Below are 16,877 nucleotides of genomic sequence, written 5' to 3'. Positions count from 1 at the left end.
TTCTTGACTTTTATTCACTCTAAGAAAGACTAAAGAGTGCAAAGACCACATATTCAATGATAAGCCACTTTATACATGTATACATTATATTCATAGAAAATGAAAAATTGTGTGTGACAAACTTTTTTTTTTTTTTTTTTTTGGCTCGTGTAAAGTTTGTCATCTAAATAAAAATGAACTAACATAAACTGCGCTGTATTCTAGTATTTGACGGAATAATTACGTTTAATCCGGTCCTTTGATTTGCTAGCAACGCCAAATTTATGTCACATAAATGACGTGTTATTAATTCTTTAGATTAGCACTGTGGTACTTAAACTGTGTTTTGAGGCCCCCTGGGGCGTAGAGCTTCTGCAGAAAGGCATTCGTGAAAGGGAAATTTATGGTGGAAAGAAATAGTAAATATGAAGTTAAACTAAGCTGGATGAATATGATTGTGTCTTTAGTGTCTTTGTTTTCCTAAATGGAGAGGACATGTACTTTTATTTTGAAAATGTTTGTTTTATTTTTTTTCTAGACCGGAAGTTTGATATTGTTTACAAATGAATGCTTCCGGTAGGTCCTGCTAGTTAGCGCGTTGGCATGAATATTATTTTGTGTTATTTACCTTACCAGTTTTGATACAAACACTACCACCTGCGTGCTTTTTGCGCCAGCTCGATATAAAAAAGTAAGAAAAATGTGCGCGTATTTCGTTTAGTTTGATAAACAGTAGCACAGCTCCGTTAGAGTGAGTTAGCTAACAGGTGTATAGCTCAGCAGATGTTCTGCAGCATGGCTCTGATATATTTCAACAGGTGTTGTAAATGGAGGTAAAGTCAGTCTTTTGAGTTTCATAAGAAGCTGCAGACTTGTGGGTTTGTTTGTTTTTTGTGGTAGTTGCAATGTTGTTCTCTGTGATGCCTACTTCATACATTTCTCTGTTTAAAAATCTAAAAGTTTATATCTAAAATTGAACAGACTTGTGTGTTATGATCTTCAGCCGTGTGATATTGAGCCTCGGGTCTAAGCGTTCACAAAGCGCGTGTTTACATAGGATATGTGCTGTTAATGAAGTGCTGCTTAGGAGTCAGCATTCAGTATCTGTCAGTCATTGCCAACGAGCTCTTCGCCTCAAGCCGCCTGCACAGCGGTTCAGATTTCAGGTAATGAAGAGAAAAATCAAGCTGGCTGCAGAAAGTGTAACCTGGAAATGATACATGGCCTCTCTGTTTTAGGTGACAGCACCGTCCTATCATCATCTGCTCACCGTGTGTGATATGCAGCCAGCCAGCATCTCCTACGGAAGAGACACAACTGCAGTTGCATCAGATGAGGATGATGAGGGTGATGAAAATCTGGCAGGAAAGGAGGTCGGAGAAGAGCACAAGGACCTGAGAGAGATGGTGATGACTTCAGCCCAGACAGGGGCAGTCAGCATGGAGGTCCAGGAAAGTCCTGCAGATCCTGAAGCTGCCTCGGTGTCCAGTAAGTTAAATGGCTGAAACTGTCATACAATACTGACTAATCTTTGGTTTAATTGGGGAATAGATTCACTTTTTTGTTGGCTTCCTGGTACCACATAATTTGAAATCTGTGTTTTATTTAGCAAAGCAATATTTATCAAATGTGAGTGTGGACAACAATAGACTAGTAAACATGACTGCCACGTGTCCTTGCATGATTGAATTTAAATGAAAAAAGTTTCATAACTGCTTTTTAAAATTTTATGAGGTGACCAAACGTAACTTTAAGTTTTTGCCAGAAACTCTTAAGCTTATGGCTTAACACGTTTTATAATGCGGTTCTGCCTGAGTCAAAGTCCAGATGCAATTTAGATGACGACTCGTACAGTAGGGCTGCTCGATTATGGCAAAAATGATAATCACGATTATTTTCACTGAAATTGAGATCACGATTATTTGACGATATTTATTTAACCCTTTAAGACCTACTATAGAACCAAGTCCACCAGAGCTTATATTATTTTTTTTACATGCTGTAGTGCCATTTGTGGGAGCATTTCAAGTTGCTATACATCAATACAACTGTTATAGCCCATATTTTAATAATATGTATGCATTAAGTCCATAGTAATTACATAAATTGCAAAAAAGTGCAATAAACTACAAAAAAAATTGAAAATCGCTTTTGTTTTGTTTACATATATTTCTACTTGGAGAAATTTAAGAGGCTTATCCCTCAAAACTTTAAATACAATAAAGTTGCAAAAAATAGTTTACAACAACAGGAAATTTATTTTGAGTGTCTTCATAGTTTTATTTTGGAGAAACAGCAATTTTTATATACTGCAGGAAAAACAAAAAACAATCCTATGATGCAAATTTGCAAAGAAAACAGCATGTGCATCATTTCACTGTGGGAAGTGTTACGAACAGCTGATAGGAACGGCGAAGCGTGTTTCTGGAATATTATGTTTTTGTTCCTGCAAGCGCTTTTTATGCAATTTTTGCAAAGCTATATGTGGAACGAAACCGTGACCGAGGACAAGCTGATGGCATCAGATGTAAGTACAACTCCTCCGGTTTCATATGCAAAACAAATTATTGCGCTAGCTTACACGGTTCAGGTTCTACAGGGATTTAAAAATAGTTACGCAAAACGGAGCGTGCTGCTCTGACCGGCTTTAAAGGGTTAACAATGACTTTAAAAAATAATATAAAATAGTGTGCAACACCACTGAAGTTTTTTTTTTTTTTAACTCTCTTTTCAACCAACGGCAGTCACTCTCCAAATAACTTCTGCTTAGCTTTCCGAGCTTCCCTCGGGTCCTCTTAATCAGCGGTCTCCAACCTTTTTTGCGCCACAGACCAGTTTATGCCCGACAATATTTTCACGGACCGGCCTTTAAGGTGTCGCGGATAAATTAGGGAGGGGCTAATAATCGGCTCAGTCATTTTTAATGATCGTTGAAAGCCCAGATCGTAATCGTGATTAAAATTCGATTAATTGAGCAGCCCTATCGTACAGTAGCAATAATTTAACGTTAGAAGAACACGATCTTCTATGCCAGCATTCTGCACTTAAGCAACTTAAGCACACTGTAAAAATGTTACGGTGCCAGAAACTTAATACTCAGTACCAATACCTCTTGTATGATTCTCAGACTTTCAGATTTTGGGTATCATAATTTTGGGTTCTGGTGCTGTGTCTAGCACACTATTTCATGAGCCGTGTCGAGTCTGTGGGTAACACTGCATGCCTGTGACTGCATGTCTGTTCTTTTTTTCATTTGTATATTCAGTTCATGTAGATACAGTATGATAAACTTGTTTGTTTTTTGACAGCTCCTTCAGGATCAAGTGAGAAGAAGACTAGAAGGAAGTTGAGGAGGGAGAGGAAGAAACTGATGAAGAAAACGCTGAAGTGTTCTGATACTTCTGAAAACTTATTGTCAGAGCTTCCATTTGCTTTGGCCAGCCCAACAACATGGAAAACACTATGTATGTTCCTAATGTTTTATAATTACTTGAATTAGCAACATTTTCCCCCCACTATTAAGAAGCCTTGATGACAAGTCAAGCGGGCACCTTATGGCTAATAAGTGGTCTGTTTTCACTGTCCTCATCCTGTATTATATTTATTTTCATGCAAATCCTTAGCATGATGTCCAGTTTTTATGTGTGGGTGTTGGTGCTAGAGGAACGGAATCAGAAGCAACTTCATATTTTCATAGCTTATATTTTACACCTCCAACTCTATTAGAACTACATAACAAAATAGGATGTGTTTTCACGATGTGGGACCTTTTAATTGATATTTTTAATTGCAATTTTCATTTTGCTGTTGTCCGTAGTCCCCAGCCAAGAGTCAACTAAGAAAAAGAGAAAGAGAAAGCGAGGAGACAGCGAGGGCCGAGTGGACAGTGAGGACGATGGGGACAAGAAGAAGAAAAAGAAAGAGAGCCAGCGACCCAATTACTTTGTCTCCATCCCCATTACTAACACTCAGGTAAGAAGCTGGAGCAGGTGGAGTTTATGCACATTGTGTCTCACAAATCACAGTTTAAGGACGTGACCTTTAACTGACTTCTGCTCTCTGTCCACTGACAGATAAGTTCAGCTGTGAGTGAGGTCCAAGAGGCCGTGCTCCAGCAGGACCCCCGACTGGCCAAAGCTATGATCCCTGTCCCAACTCTTCACATCACGCTTTTAGTCACTCATCTTGCCAATCAGGAGCAAGTAGACCTGTGAGTTGGTGCGCATGCTGACATCCACATCACATCACACACACAGAAGTTCATATGAATACTATGACACCCAAATTGTCTGAAATTACCTTTGCTTCTTTAACTAACTATAACTACATTGTAGAATGTAAGTGCATGTCATATTTCATGCTATAGCACACTAACATTAAAAAGCAGACATTATATTGTTCATGACAGCAATAAATGACGTTTTAGTAGTTACATCAGGAAGTAAACTTTGCTCTGAACAAGAGTCGCCCTCAAACTGAAGAAGTTAATTATCATTTAGATACCCATCCTTTTCTTACTGCGACATAATAAAATGACTTCTATCACAAAAGTCTTCTGTTGATCCCACAACAAAATGCTTTTTTACAGTAGCCATTTTGAACTCAGATGTTACTCATAGCATTAAAAATGGCCTTGAGTAGTAACAGTAAAAAGACGGCTATTGTTAATGTTATTAGTTACAGCAGAGCTTCTCTCTGTGAGCCTGAAAATGATCATCTAAGTGCTCACAGCATTGTGGGTTGCTTTTTATATTCCACTTTTCTGGTCTTGTTGACCACTCCAGCACTGCGAGCCACATTCACACACACTGACGCTTTTCTTTGCAAGCTCCTTTGACTACGATGACCTGGATGACTGAGAACCTTCACAGACATATTCACACACACACATTCTTGCAGCTCTTTGATTCATTCCTTCAGAGCTTTTTTTTAAAAAAATAACACACATTGGATGCTACATTACAGGGCTGGGCTGAGGCTCATTATTGTACCTAAGAAGACTCAGATTCAATTCAGTTCAACTCAGGTAAACTTAGTGCCAAATTACAACCATAGTCACCTCATGGTGCTTTATATTGTAAGGTAAAATTCCTAAAATGTCAGAAAGAAACCCTTCGGTATTGCACAACCCTCTATGAGCAAGCACTAGGTGACAGTGGGAAGGAAAAACTCCCTTTTAACAGGAAGGAACCTCCAGCAGACCCAGGCTCAGAGAGGGGCGGCAAATAAAATGACCAAAGCTATGCAACAAAAAACTGTTTTACCAAAACAAATTTCAGCCCCTCACTGAGATCATTGTATCCCCCAGATTACTGTGTTGGGTCGCTCCTCCTCCTCCATGCGGAGAATCCTCAGCAGCTTTTTTTTTCCCCCCAAACATGCACACATGCATGTAGCAGCGGTGTACTCAGTGACAGCCGGTGTCGTGTCTTGGGATGTAGGTTGACTAGAACAACATCTCTTTTGTTCCGGTTTTTCCATTTTCTTTATTGTTCTCTGAGCATAAAATGCAATGCTCGGCAAAATCCTGTTGCAGAAGTAAATATATGGATGCAGTGTCGGCAGTGACTAATTACCAACGTGTCACATTAGGTACGGCTTGTGTATTATTTTTTCCTCTCAGCACTTCCACGACGGTCAGGCTGTACATTTTTACCAGTGGTTTGGATGTTTTAGAGTAAGCCTTGTCTTAGTCAGCTTAGATTAAAAATCACCTATTTTATGTGTCAGTTAAAGTGAATAAACGCCCCTGGATTGGATTTCATTACATCATTTTCATCTTAAACGTTCTTTTAATCATTTTAAGCATTTTCAGTTATTTTTTACTCTGTCAGCACATATCTGTCCCACACACATCCTAAAGGCTAAAATACTAAATGAGTTCAAATTCTGCCACTGCACATATCATATCATATCATATACAACTGAAGTAAATTGAAAGTCGGTAGAAAAATAAAGATTTGAGTTTGATCGCTGTTCTCGAATAGCTTTAGAGGCTGATGGAAATATAAAGGCAGTCTGTGTTTTTGTGAGCTAACTCCGTGACACTCAGGGACATCGGAGCTGCGTTATGTGATGAAGTGATGCTTAATCCCATCAAGAAGAAGATGGTGTTATTAGTAATCACTAGATTCTCCCATTATGTAATATGACAGGAAGGGAGCGAGAGAGGGGATTAAGTCATGAATGTGTGTGCGTGTTTGTGTGTTGTGCATATTCATGTGTATATTTCCTTATAGGGCGGCAGCGGTGCTGGCTCAGGTTGAGCCGTCACTGGCTGAGTTGCTGGGTGGGAGGGATCTGGTCTTGCCCTTCTCAGGGATAAGTCATTTCAGGAAGGAGGTGGTGTTTGTCGGACTGGCCTGCGGACAACACAGACACACACTGGACAGCTTGGCAGGTCAGTGGCAAACATTTAGCTTCTTGCTCTTGTGGTCATCCTTCCTCTCTCTGTCTCTTTGGTGTTTAGGTTTGAAAGCATTGAGTGACATTTTTGTTCTACTTGCTTTTCACGCTTTAGTAGAGGGTGAAATTCAATGCTAATGTGATATTGTACTTGGCTTGGTGTGCACTCAGCAGGGGTGTCTGAAGTTGGAATCAGCTGCTAGTAGCTAATAGTGTCTGCTTACGTTTCTACATATGAGATCAATTAAAAGTATGCACAGTTGGAGGGTTTTTCCTTCTCGAGACACTACGAAGCTTAAAACACCTTAATGCAGGTGGATGCTTGCTGTGGTGGAGCCTTTCTTATGGGTATCAATGATTAGACAACTGCAAGAGAATGAGATGTTTAAGATCTTTAAGATGTTTTAAGTCATAAGTCTCTCATTCAGAAGTCATGGAAAGTCTAAGCCTGACGTTTGTCTCGGAGACAACAGAGGACCTGGTAAAACGAGAATAGCGGAATTCTAAAAATAAATTGCAGCCAGTTTGGTAAGAACCTCCGGGTCAAAGTTATACATCGTACAAACGTGTAGAAATGATTAAAGTCATACTCTGTGTAGTGCAGAGACGTCCACATTTTGATTTGTTTTTCAGTGTGAACACGTCCTCATCTGTAATTTAGTCAATCTGATTAAATAAAATGGAATTTTTGATGTTTTTCCTTTTCTGTTATGTGTGTGTGTGTGTGTGTGTGTGTGTGTGTGTGTGTGTGTGTGTGTGTGTGTGTGTGTGTGTGAACATTTCTGTTCCTACATTTTTCTTCTTGTGCCTAAATCCACGTGTGTGGGTGCCTTCAGAATCTTTTGCATGTTTGTTTTTGTGTTGTGCCTCCGGCAACAACATTAAGCCATTTCTAAGAGGATTCCCACTCCAATGCTCTTGCACCACTAAAACACACACACACACACACACACACACACACACACACACACACACACACACACACGTTTAATACACAGTAAATGAGGTGACCTTCACTTAATACTTTCCATTTTCACCCTTAACAGTTAAATTGGAAGTATGCTGTAATTAATGTGTGTATGATACTTAAGGTTTTTCGATTGTTTCTACCTCTGTGAGATGTTCTATATTAATGTGAACATATAGTGTTTGGGCAGCATTACTGTTTTTGTGGGATTTGTAGCTGCTCGTGCTGAGATTTGCTGCTGAGAGCCAAAAATGTGCTACATTGGCCAAGCAAAGGCAAATCCCAGAAAGAATTGAGTGTCAGGGTTTGGTGTAATTCAGCAATACTGAAGCCGTTTTGTTTTATACAGAGCTACAAAGGCAAAGTTTCTACATATTATTACTTTTGAGCTGAGAGTTTGAGGGGGATTTTATTTTATCTAAGTCTCAAAAACACTAAATCAGACAGCGATGGGTTTTGGGCATGGCTGTAATTAGCTGGGGCTAACTTTCCAGAACCAGTGATTTGGGACAAGGTTATCTAACTTAAAAGAAGTGGGATGAAATGCTGATGTGAGTATATAGTGTATCACATCCTGTTATGATACAATTATCAGCAAGCTGGCACCAGATATCAATCTTCTTAGTGAAACTTGAAGCTGTTTGAAGCAGAGAACAGTACCAGGTAATACTAAATGGCGGACAGTGGGGAATGCTAACTGGAGAGCTGGTAACACTTGCATTGAAATTAAATGGTATTGATGCACGCTGAGACCAAAATGCAGGGAATAAATTCATATTTCACACCTTTTATGCAGGTTTTTTTATCTTTTGGTTGCATGGATGCCATGATCTGTCAAAGCAGCGTGCCACGTATCGCAGAATCGCTGTGTTGTGATGCTGTTTGGATGATGTTACGTCCTTGCTGGTGTTTCGCTCTTTTCTTTGCTCTCTGCTTCATCGTGTACGTCTCCTGTGCTCCTCCGGACGAAACAGAAACGCAGACAGAGGAGAGAAAGTGACAATTAAGGTTCAAAGGAAATGCTGATGTTTCTTTGGCTGGGAAGCTTTTACTGCACTAATGTTAATGTATGTAAAAGCTTTGCTTGGATGGCTGTATTGAATTTTCAGCAGCACCACGACCTGTTCCAGGACCTCGTGGTTAAGACATTAATGAACAGGGCTTTTCTCATCTGGTTATCAAAACAAGCTGGAGAATTTGAGAGTGTGGAGGACTCTGGGGGACGAGTTGCAGGCAAGTGGAAGGATAATGCAAAAGGGCTGATATGAAAGTCATAGATCTTTGCATATTAAACAAGTTAAAGGTGTAGAGTTACATTTTATGGGATGAATGGAATATTTTAATGGCCCCTCCACCCCCTGTGAATCTGAGTTTGTAAGGCTTTCCTCATTAGTAGTAACATTAGTACCGCAAACAAAGTTTATGTTGAAACATAAACTTTGTTTTCACGTAGACTGAAGCTTCTTTTAGGGCCCTGCTTATGAAGCATTTAGAAAAGTTGGAAGTTTAACAAGCAGCATTCATAAAGAACGGCTCCGGTTGTTGTTTTTGCAGAAAATTACTCTGTAGGGACAGAAGATTTACAAATCAAAATTCCTTATGGGAAGTGCTATAAGAAAAGGAAATATAAGACAGGAAGTCAGGCTCTCTCGTCATCTTGTCTGTACTTTCCACCACTGGTATTGATTATATACTAACCTTTCTCTCCCTGTAGAGCTCCTCATCTAAAAATACCTCTGTAGTCTGACTCTAAACACTGTTTGTCTGTATATTTGTCCTTGCAGGCTTGTCTGTGTGTTCACGCCTTTATTCACTTATCTATCTTTATCTCAGTAGCTAAATGATATTTTGGCTAAAAGCTTTTTTCCCCATCATCTGACACACATTCTCAGCCATCTGTGGCTGCTCCATTTGTGTGCTCTGTTATAGCAGTAAAAAAAAATCTATAATAGGGAGTCGAGATGCTTGAGCGGAAGAAATGGAGTCACGTTATTGTGCATTTGAATCCACGTCATGTTCTCTATATTTATGCATGTGTATCATTATATCAGTTATCATGCTTCCTTTTAGTTTATTAAATGTGCTTGTTTTGGTTTGCTGTGAAAATATGCTGAATTTTTTGATGTGCTTATTTTCAGTATTTAATTGAATGACTCACTGGGAGAAGGTTTATATTAAAAATAAATGTGCGCACGTCTGTTGCAGAGTTGTTGCGGAGCCGTTTTGAGGAGCAGGGGCTTCTGCAAGGAGACTGCCGAGGGTTTGAACCCCACCTCACCATTATGAAGCTGTCCAGAGCTTCAAAACTCCGATCTCAGGTTTGTGTTGTTTTTAATAAAAAGCTGCTTTTAACTACACCATCTGCACTGGTGCTTCTCCCTCCCCTTCCTCTCAGAAGCTGTTAAAATGTTGCAGCTGTAATTAAATGTCACATTGTGGCTCCAGCAGAAACTGATAATGGGCATTAGAATTAATAACTAAGAAGAAATTTGAATTTATATCACTTTAGAGTTCGTGATGACTACTGTAAAGGTTAAGGGCCAAACACCAAGAAGAGAGAGGAGATAAATAAAGAAGATATGAAAGATGGTTGAGGGTGGATGATAAGGGAAGAAGAATTATAGCATCTATCTCGTTCCCTCTGACACTTTATCTTACCTTATCCTTCCTGGTGCCTGCCGGGCGGCGTACTTGTCTTCTTCCTGTCAGTGCGTTTGTGTGCGTGCAGAAATTTCACTTTGTTTATCGCAACCTGTGACTAATACCACTTCCTTTCTCCTTTGTCTCTCTCAGGGTATAAAGCGTGTGGACCCGGCCCTTTACTCCAACTACACTGACAAGTAGGTACTTTGTTTCTCATACAATGGAAAATTCATAATCTGCACAGCACATTATAAGGTTTGGACTTCTTGTGCAGTGGGGCCATTGTAAGACTCACACAGCAGCTATAGATGACACGGTGCTTGAACATTATGGCATCTTGTAATGTTTTGACTCAGTTTTTGTGGTTTTTAAGATGCAAATTTACACAGAAACCTAGTGTACCATATATTTAAAGCCATCTCCCTGGTGCAAAATACATTTGACATCTGATCACTCCAGCATGAGAATAGTGCAGGTAATAATCCTTTGAATTCCCAGCTTACGAGTGCTCATCCTCTCTCTCCCACCTGCTGCGTGTGAAAAAGGCTTAAATTTGGCTGTCACCCCCGCTGCTCTTTGCCATCATGCGACTATATGACTGACATCTGCCTTTATTATCTGCTGGAGGCCTCAGTGCTCGCTGCGTCTTTATCTTCTGTCATTGTGACTGTTTTTCGTTTCATCACCACAGATTCTTTGGAGATCAGACGGTGGAGCGGGTGGATCTTTGTTCTATGTTGAAGAAGAAGCAGCAAGATGGATATTACCACACTGAAACGTCACTACAGCTCGGTTAGTAAAGGCACAAACTCACACAGTTATTTTTGATGCTCGTTTTGTTGTGTCAGAGGCAAAACTGAACCACCGGAGGGCGCTGTCAGCTCGCATGAGAGTCTCAACAATTTGGTTTTCATAGCTGTGGGTAAAATGTGCTCACAGCAACAACAGTTTGGCTTAATATTTTTGTAATTTGAGAAGTGAACTGGAGCTCAGTTTTGTTATTCATTAGAATGAGGATTTGGTGGTTTTGCTGATTTTATCTGCAGTTTTTTCATTTTCTTGCTACTTGCTGTTGTTGTTAGTGGTTTGATCAGTTTTCTTTTTTATTCTAAGGGGATTTGTGTAACACCGTCAAACTTCAAGTACTTAGCAGAACTTAAAAGAGAGGCACAGTGGTTTAATCAAACACAGCAGTGTTACACAAGAGAGCTAATTTCCATTTTAGCCATTACCACCCAGCTGTGTATTAACGCCTGCCGGGTCTTTGAAAACTTGGCGGCGGTAGAGAATAATGACTCAAATTTCCTCTAAATGTAAGAAGTAATGGAAGGTTTCTGCTTTAAAAACTTAAGCAGTTTCATTACTGTGAGTAGAACATGTAAAAATGTGAGTGTGCAAAACATGAAGGGGAATGGCTCATGCTTTTAGTTCGGTTTGATGTGAATCGCGTAGAATAATTCTTGTGCCCGTTCAGCTCCTTTGTCATTGATGTCGTGCTGTTTATTACTCTGTAGCCAGATATGATTTGAGACGGCACTGTCGACTTGGGACGCTTCCAGGCTGTCAGTACGTTTGTGCTCTTCTTGTCTAGCAGCTACCGGGAGTCGACAGGGAATTGTGTTTAGAGGAAAACGTGTCTTTTAAAGGATTACTTCCATCAGTTTCGTCTGTCTGGGATAAAACAAATTGCCGTGATTAGTTTGTGAGCGGCCACTTCTTGTCATCCGTCATTGAAAAACAATAGACTGATAGTCCTCACACGATGAGATGAGATTGGAGACATTTTGTTATTAAAAAATGAAAAAAAAAAAAGATGTTAAATTATTGTAATCATTTAATCTGCTTTTAGAAACAAAATGAAAATGTGCCCCTCGGCTCTGAAATACCAACAAAGCAACATGCTGTACTTAGATTAGAAGCACAAATGCTTCTCTCAGGGTCATTTATGGTGCTTTTCATAAAACATCCATCATGTAGTTTTAAGCTGTGACTGATTAGTGTTTCAATCTGCCAACAAAGAAGTCTTAACTTGAGAAACTCTGCTGACCTAATTAATGTGGTCTGTGGTTCAATGAAAATCACTTGTGTGATAATTAAAAAACCAAATAAATATTCAGTTAGTTTCACGGTGGGATGGAAACACTGAGTGACTTGTTTCTGTGCATTGGCCACATGTTTTTCTATTATGAGTAGGATTCACCGAGGAGCCACACCAGTGGTATCACAGTATTTAACGCCCTACGTGACGGGTCACCTGTGATGCTTCATAATATCTGTGAGTAAATGTGAAAGGTACCCCAAGAAAGCTGGAGGAAAAGATGAATGAAGTGCTGAATTTAATGACTGATTACCCTCTTTTCAAATAACATTGAGTTGATTAAATTAGCAAATGCTGGATGCAGCTTGCAGTATAAAATATGGTTTGAGTGCTGGGTAAGAACATAAACCACCTGGTGTCACCCACTTGTTTGTGAAGTCCTGTTTTGAAGCTTTTAGATGTTTTCACGAAAACCTGATGCGATGAGAAGAGGCAGGTCTGAGTGTGAAACCGCATGCTCTTCGGCTAACAACTTGTCAATCACAAGTTCTTATTTTGTGATTGTTGCAAACCCGAAATAATCCTTTCTTAACACAGTATTACCAGAATTTACAAAATCTTAAAAAATGATCCGACTAACTAATGAGCGACTGAGCCCATTAACTCATCAGGTGTTTACAGAAGCCGTTTTCCCGACTTCTATAGGTACAGAAGTCTTTTTGCAACCACGCAAATCAGCCCCTTTGCCTTGGTTTCACCCAGACGTTACATTCATGTTTTAAGTGTAGCAGAAAACCTAAACAGTAATTAAAAAGCAGATAAAAGCATCAAAATTTGGGGTCTGAACCAGATGCCATCAAGTAAAACAGGTCTGAAGTACTGAAGGAAGATTCATGGTGGATTTCATCTTCGTGTTTCAGATGAAAGGATCCACTGAATATCTCATTTCTCTTGGCTTCAAAGCAGCTCCATAATTATTATATTCATAATGTTGTTACCAGTAACCCTTTCCCTTACAATATTTACTTCAGTAGAAATATTTATATATTTTTATGACTCAGTCTCAGTCATGAGTCTGAAATAAAGTTTGGCTCTGAAAAGTGGAATAAACTTTAGTTAGGGTATTTTGCAGAAAGCTCTCACAAGAAAAAGCACTCCGATATGTCGTCACACCAAAATTTGTCCTACCCTTAGTTACCATGGAGTTAACAGGAGTTGTGTATACCTTAGTCTCACACATAAGCACTTCCTAAGTCTCGCTGTCAAGTATCTGCGGTAATTGCTGTGTATGCGTGAGTGTGTGTGTGAGTGAGAGAGCTGTCAGTGTAACTAGGCTGTCACAATGTTTTGTGGATCACTGGGCTGTCTGTGAGAGACAAAGAGCGTGCGTGTGTGTGTGTGTGTGTGTGTGTGTGTGTGTGGGAGTGAGAAACTGTCAAGGGGAGGGGGTGTTTACCTCACACTTCACATCATCAAAAAGCTTGTGTTTTTTTGTCAAGTGTTTTTCCAAAACAGCGCTTATTTAAAATGTATGAAAATGGGGGAAAATATTGCATCCATTGCTCTGATGTTACCATGCAGCCTGCACACTGAATGTTACAGTGAGGGGAGTTTAAATATGATGTGATACTGCTCGCTGTGTGTGAGCAAAGTGCTAGGAAAGGCAGGATTTAAGTGGATGAGTCCCTCAAGCTTAGAGGTTACGTAAGCTTTAAATCGAGACTATGTAAACTTTAAGAGAAAAACAAAATCGTCCTCGTACAAACTAAGAACTACAATAACTCAGCTGAAGCTGTAGTGATGTTTTGTACTGTGCAAAGTCTCGCGGTCTCACTGCTGCCATTCAACAAGCCTTTAATAATGAAAATAGTGACCTACAAACAACTGCAACAAAAAGAGATGGGAGCCCCGGCTAAAACACGCAGAAGAAGACCATGAACCAACCTCAGAGCGGGCTGGCGGATTCAAGCTTCTCCCCTAAACTACTTTTAGTCCATCAGGACTAATACACAACACTAAACACTTAATACACAAACTGTAAAAGCCACATAAAGATAAAGCCGGTGCTGATGGAGGTGAGGGAGGAGTAAATTGCGACAAAGACGCCAAATGCTGACCACCATGCTCGGCCTTCTCTGGGTTTTGGAACCCAACTTTGTGAGCACAGTAACTTAAGAACAAGGGAACTTAGGGTTTTCAAATTGATGCCATAGGTGCATCTACTAAAAATCTCTGACGAGTTCAAATCTCACTTACCTCGATGTCAAAAACAAGTTCTGAGGTTTTCTGAAAATGTTGTAAATGCGATAACTCAAGGTAGCACTGGTGTCTGTCAGTATTCTTTTTAAAGTGTTGTATATTTGTGACAGCTGTTAACGTCGTCACCTAACTAAACACCCTAACTCATGGAGGAAAACCCACTTTATGACTCAGAATTCACTCATTGGACTCTTACGTGCAGACAGAACAATGCTGACCATAATCACAGCTTCACCAACACGAGACAGAAATCTGACATGAGACCTTAGCATATTTTTAGATCGCTATAACCGGGCTACTTGTTGCAACACTGAGAGCAAGATGACAGTCTGTACCACAAAAGTCCTCTCCTCTGAGCATCGATAGTGTTTGATTTTATTCTGTAGCAAACCAGGATGGATGGATGCCCTCCAAAGCACACTGTGGTTTTTTTATGTTTAAAAACAGAGTTTTTTCATTTTCCCACAAACCACTCAAACACACCAACAAACCAATACTTTTTTTTTTTTTTCATTTTGCTGCCAGCCATGGTACAACAGCAGCATTAAGAGCAGAAATGTTGTGTATGATGGATCTACTTATACCAGTGCACAACAATGGCAGAATTGAAGCAGTTAAGAAAAACAAACTATTCATCTTCCCAAACACCTGTGGTTTAAGAGTGACCGGCATCCGCACGAACACTTGAAATCTTTAAAGCAAAGAACACATGATGAGCAGCGTGTGTCATCACTCTCTCTGTAGGAGAGCAATTATTCAGCCAGCACACCTGCTGCTGTCTTATGGCTCAACGGAGACGACGATGCAGCGGGAATAGACTTGGCACTTCAACCGTATTTCAAATGGGAAATCGCTAATAACGTGGCTAATTTAAAGTGGAGCTTTATCGCATACTGTTAGTTTTCATCAAGGCCTTGTACTTGAGTTGCTTACAAAATATTGCATAAAATATCATAATGCGTTGCAGGTGATAGCAGTAGTTTGGTGTCTATTGCTATTGATTATAGCGTCCGATGAACTGGTCGGGCTTGTTCTCCTCTACATCCGTGTTTCTCACGGGAAATGATTATTTGATCATTTCCTGCTGAATTTGAAAGTTTGCTCATTTACAAAGAGATGAACAGTCTCGGTTTAATTTTAATGGAAAGACAGAATATCAACTAAAAATCCAGAAAAACCCTAACACATTCAAGTTATAAATTGATTGGTAAAAAACATAAAATCCAGAATTATTCAGGCTCTCATTCTGTGGTTTTTTTGTTTGTTTTTTTGTCTGGTGGGGCACAGTGGTCAGAGTCTGTATGTGTATATCTTAATCCCATAATCCACACTACAACATAATCCACTACAGAGCTCATTGAATGTAATCTAAAAGGGCATCTTTTTATGTTTGAGGAAGCAACACTGTACAGAGTGCAAGAACAAAGAGTGAAGGGGGGGATTTTTGTTGCCTGTTGTAATGTTCTTAAGTTGTATACTTTTATGTTTTCGGTAGAGATCAGTTTGTCGTGGCGGTTACAGTTTAGTAGTACAGGTCCTGAAGCAAGCAGGGATTTCATGCAACAGGGAGCAACTGGTTTGTGTTTGCAGTGTTGCCAAAGAAGCCGATAGTGCCTAATACATACAGCAAAGTGAAGTGCAAACAGTGAGGCTCACGCCACATAGTTAAAAATAAGAAAAACTATGTTATTTGCTTTCAACTCACCTGCACATGAAAAAATAATTTCATCAATCAATACAGGAAATAGTTAAAAAGATACTGTGTGGAGTTTGTGTTGCAGATGTAATATAAAACAAATGGTCTGATTTTACAAAAATCTGACATGTTTATCTGACTTATTTTGTTCTGTGGCGGCCAGAGAATAAATGGAAAAGCTGCTTGTGCACTTTTGTTTGGACAGGCGCTAAAAGTTCAGCACGAAGATGCCAAAAAACACTTGAGTCTCTTCTCGTTCGCTTTCCACTCGCTGGCCTGTTGGAATGTGACATAAATTTAAGCCACGGAGTCAAAACAATGAAAGAAGTCTGTGTGCGTGTGTTGAAAAGTGTCCTCATCACTCGTGATGTCACTACAAAATGTGCCTGGAACATTTAAACTGTTATACTTATCCTGATTTTTTTTTTTTTAATCCCCCCCTAGAGGTAGAACAGTTTCCCATTAATATGTAGTTACAGCCAAGGGAAGTCGAGCCTATAATAAAAGCAGCCTTACATAGGAGATGGTCAGTGTATTATTTCCAGTCTGTGTCTGTGGAGGTAGAATAATAGGTCTAGGTCAACTCGGGACCTTTTGGTATTTACAGTATTCAGCTTTATGTACAGACACCCAAATAAATGGGTGTAAATGCTTATTAACAGGCATGCACAGACTAGAAGTGCTCAGCAGCACTGTGGGACTGCGTGCACATGGACTCAAGAAGGTGCTTTGTTGCTCACTGACCCTTTGCTGTTTTGTTAAGATAAGGTTACTCACTTCTGTACAGACTGTGCTGCATGTTTTTTTTTTTTCTTCTATGAAGTAACTCTTTGGCAGTGCTCGTTTTCCACTCAGCAGCTACACAGACTGATGACGCAGTTTTGTTAATT

At 39.7% G+C, this 16,877-nt stretch overlaps 1 protein-coding gene across 3 annotated transcripts in view; it reads left to right on the top strand.

Annotated features, from left to right (window-relative positions):
- Positions 1-181: 181 nt before the first annotated feature.
- The window catches only part of akap7 (A kinase (PRKA) anchor protein 7), a 49,713-nt gene continuing 33,017 nt past the window's right edge, over positions 182-16,877 (top strand). Inside the window, exons 1-9 of one of the 3 annotated variants that reach the window (XM_086263703.1) lie at positions 182-1,145; positions 1,218-1,467; positions 3,288-3,443; positions 3,797-3,951; positions 4,053-4,189; positions 6,219-6,379; positions 9,557-9,669; positions 10,145-10,191; positions 10,686-10,786. In XM_086263703.1, the coding sequence (XP_086119829.1) occupies positions 972-1,145; positions 1,218-1,467; positions 3,288-3,443; positions 3,797-3,951; positions 4,053-4,189; positions 6,219-6,379; positions 9,557-9,669; positions 10,145-10,191; positions 10,686-10,786 (1,294 nt within the window). In that variant the 5' untranslated portion in view covers positions 182-971. The remainder of the gene's footprint in view (positions 1,146-1,217; positions 1,468-3,287; positions 3,444-3,796; positions 3,952-4,052; positions 4,190-6,218; positions 6,380-9,556; positions 9,670-10,144; positions 10,192-10,685; positions 10,787-16,877) is intronic. The other 2 variants (XM_086263701.1, XM_086263702.1) reach the window with 2 other exon arrangements.

The sequence above is a fragment of the Aulonocara sp. 'chitande type north' Nkhata Bay genome, linkage group LG15, assembly GCF_057382095.1.
Source record: "Aulonocara sp. 'chitande type north' Nkhata Bay isolate Kocher_YH1m ecotype deep benthic linkage group LG15, A_spYH_male_GT1.1, whole genome shotgun sequence".
NCBI lineage: Eukaryota > Metazoa > Chordata > Actinopteri > Cichliformes > Cichlidae > Aulonocara > Aulonocara sp. 'chitande type north' Nkhata Bay.
Note: the sequence above shows the minus strand (reverse complement) of the source record. Positions and strands in the feature narration are given on the sequence as shown.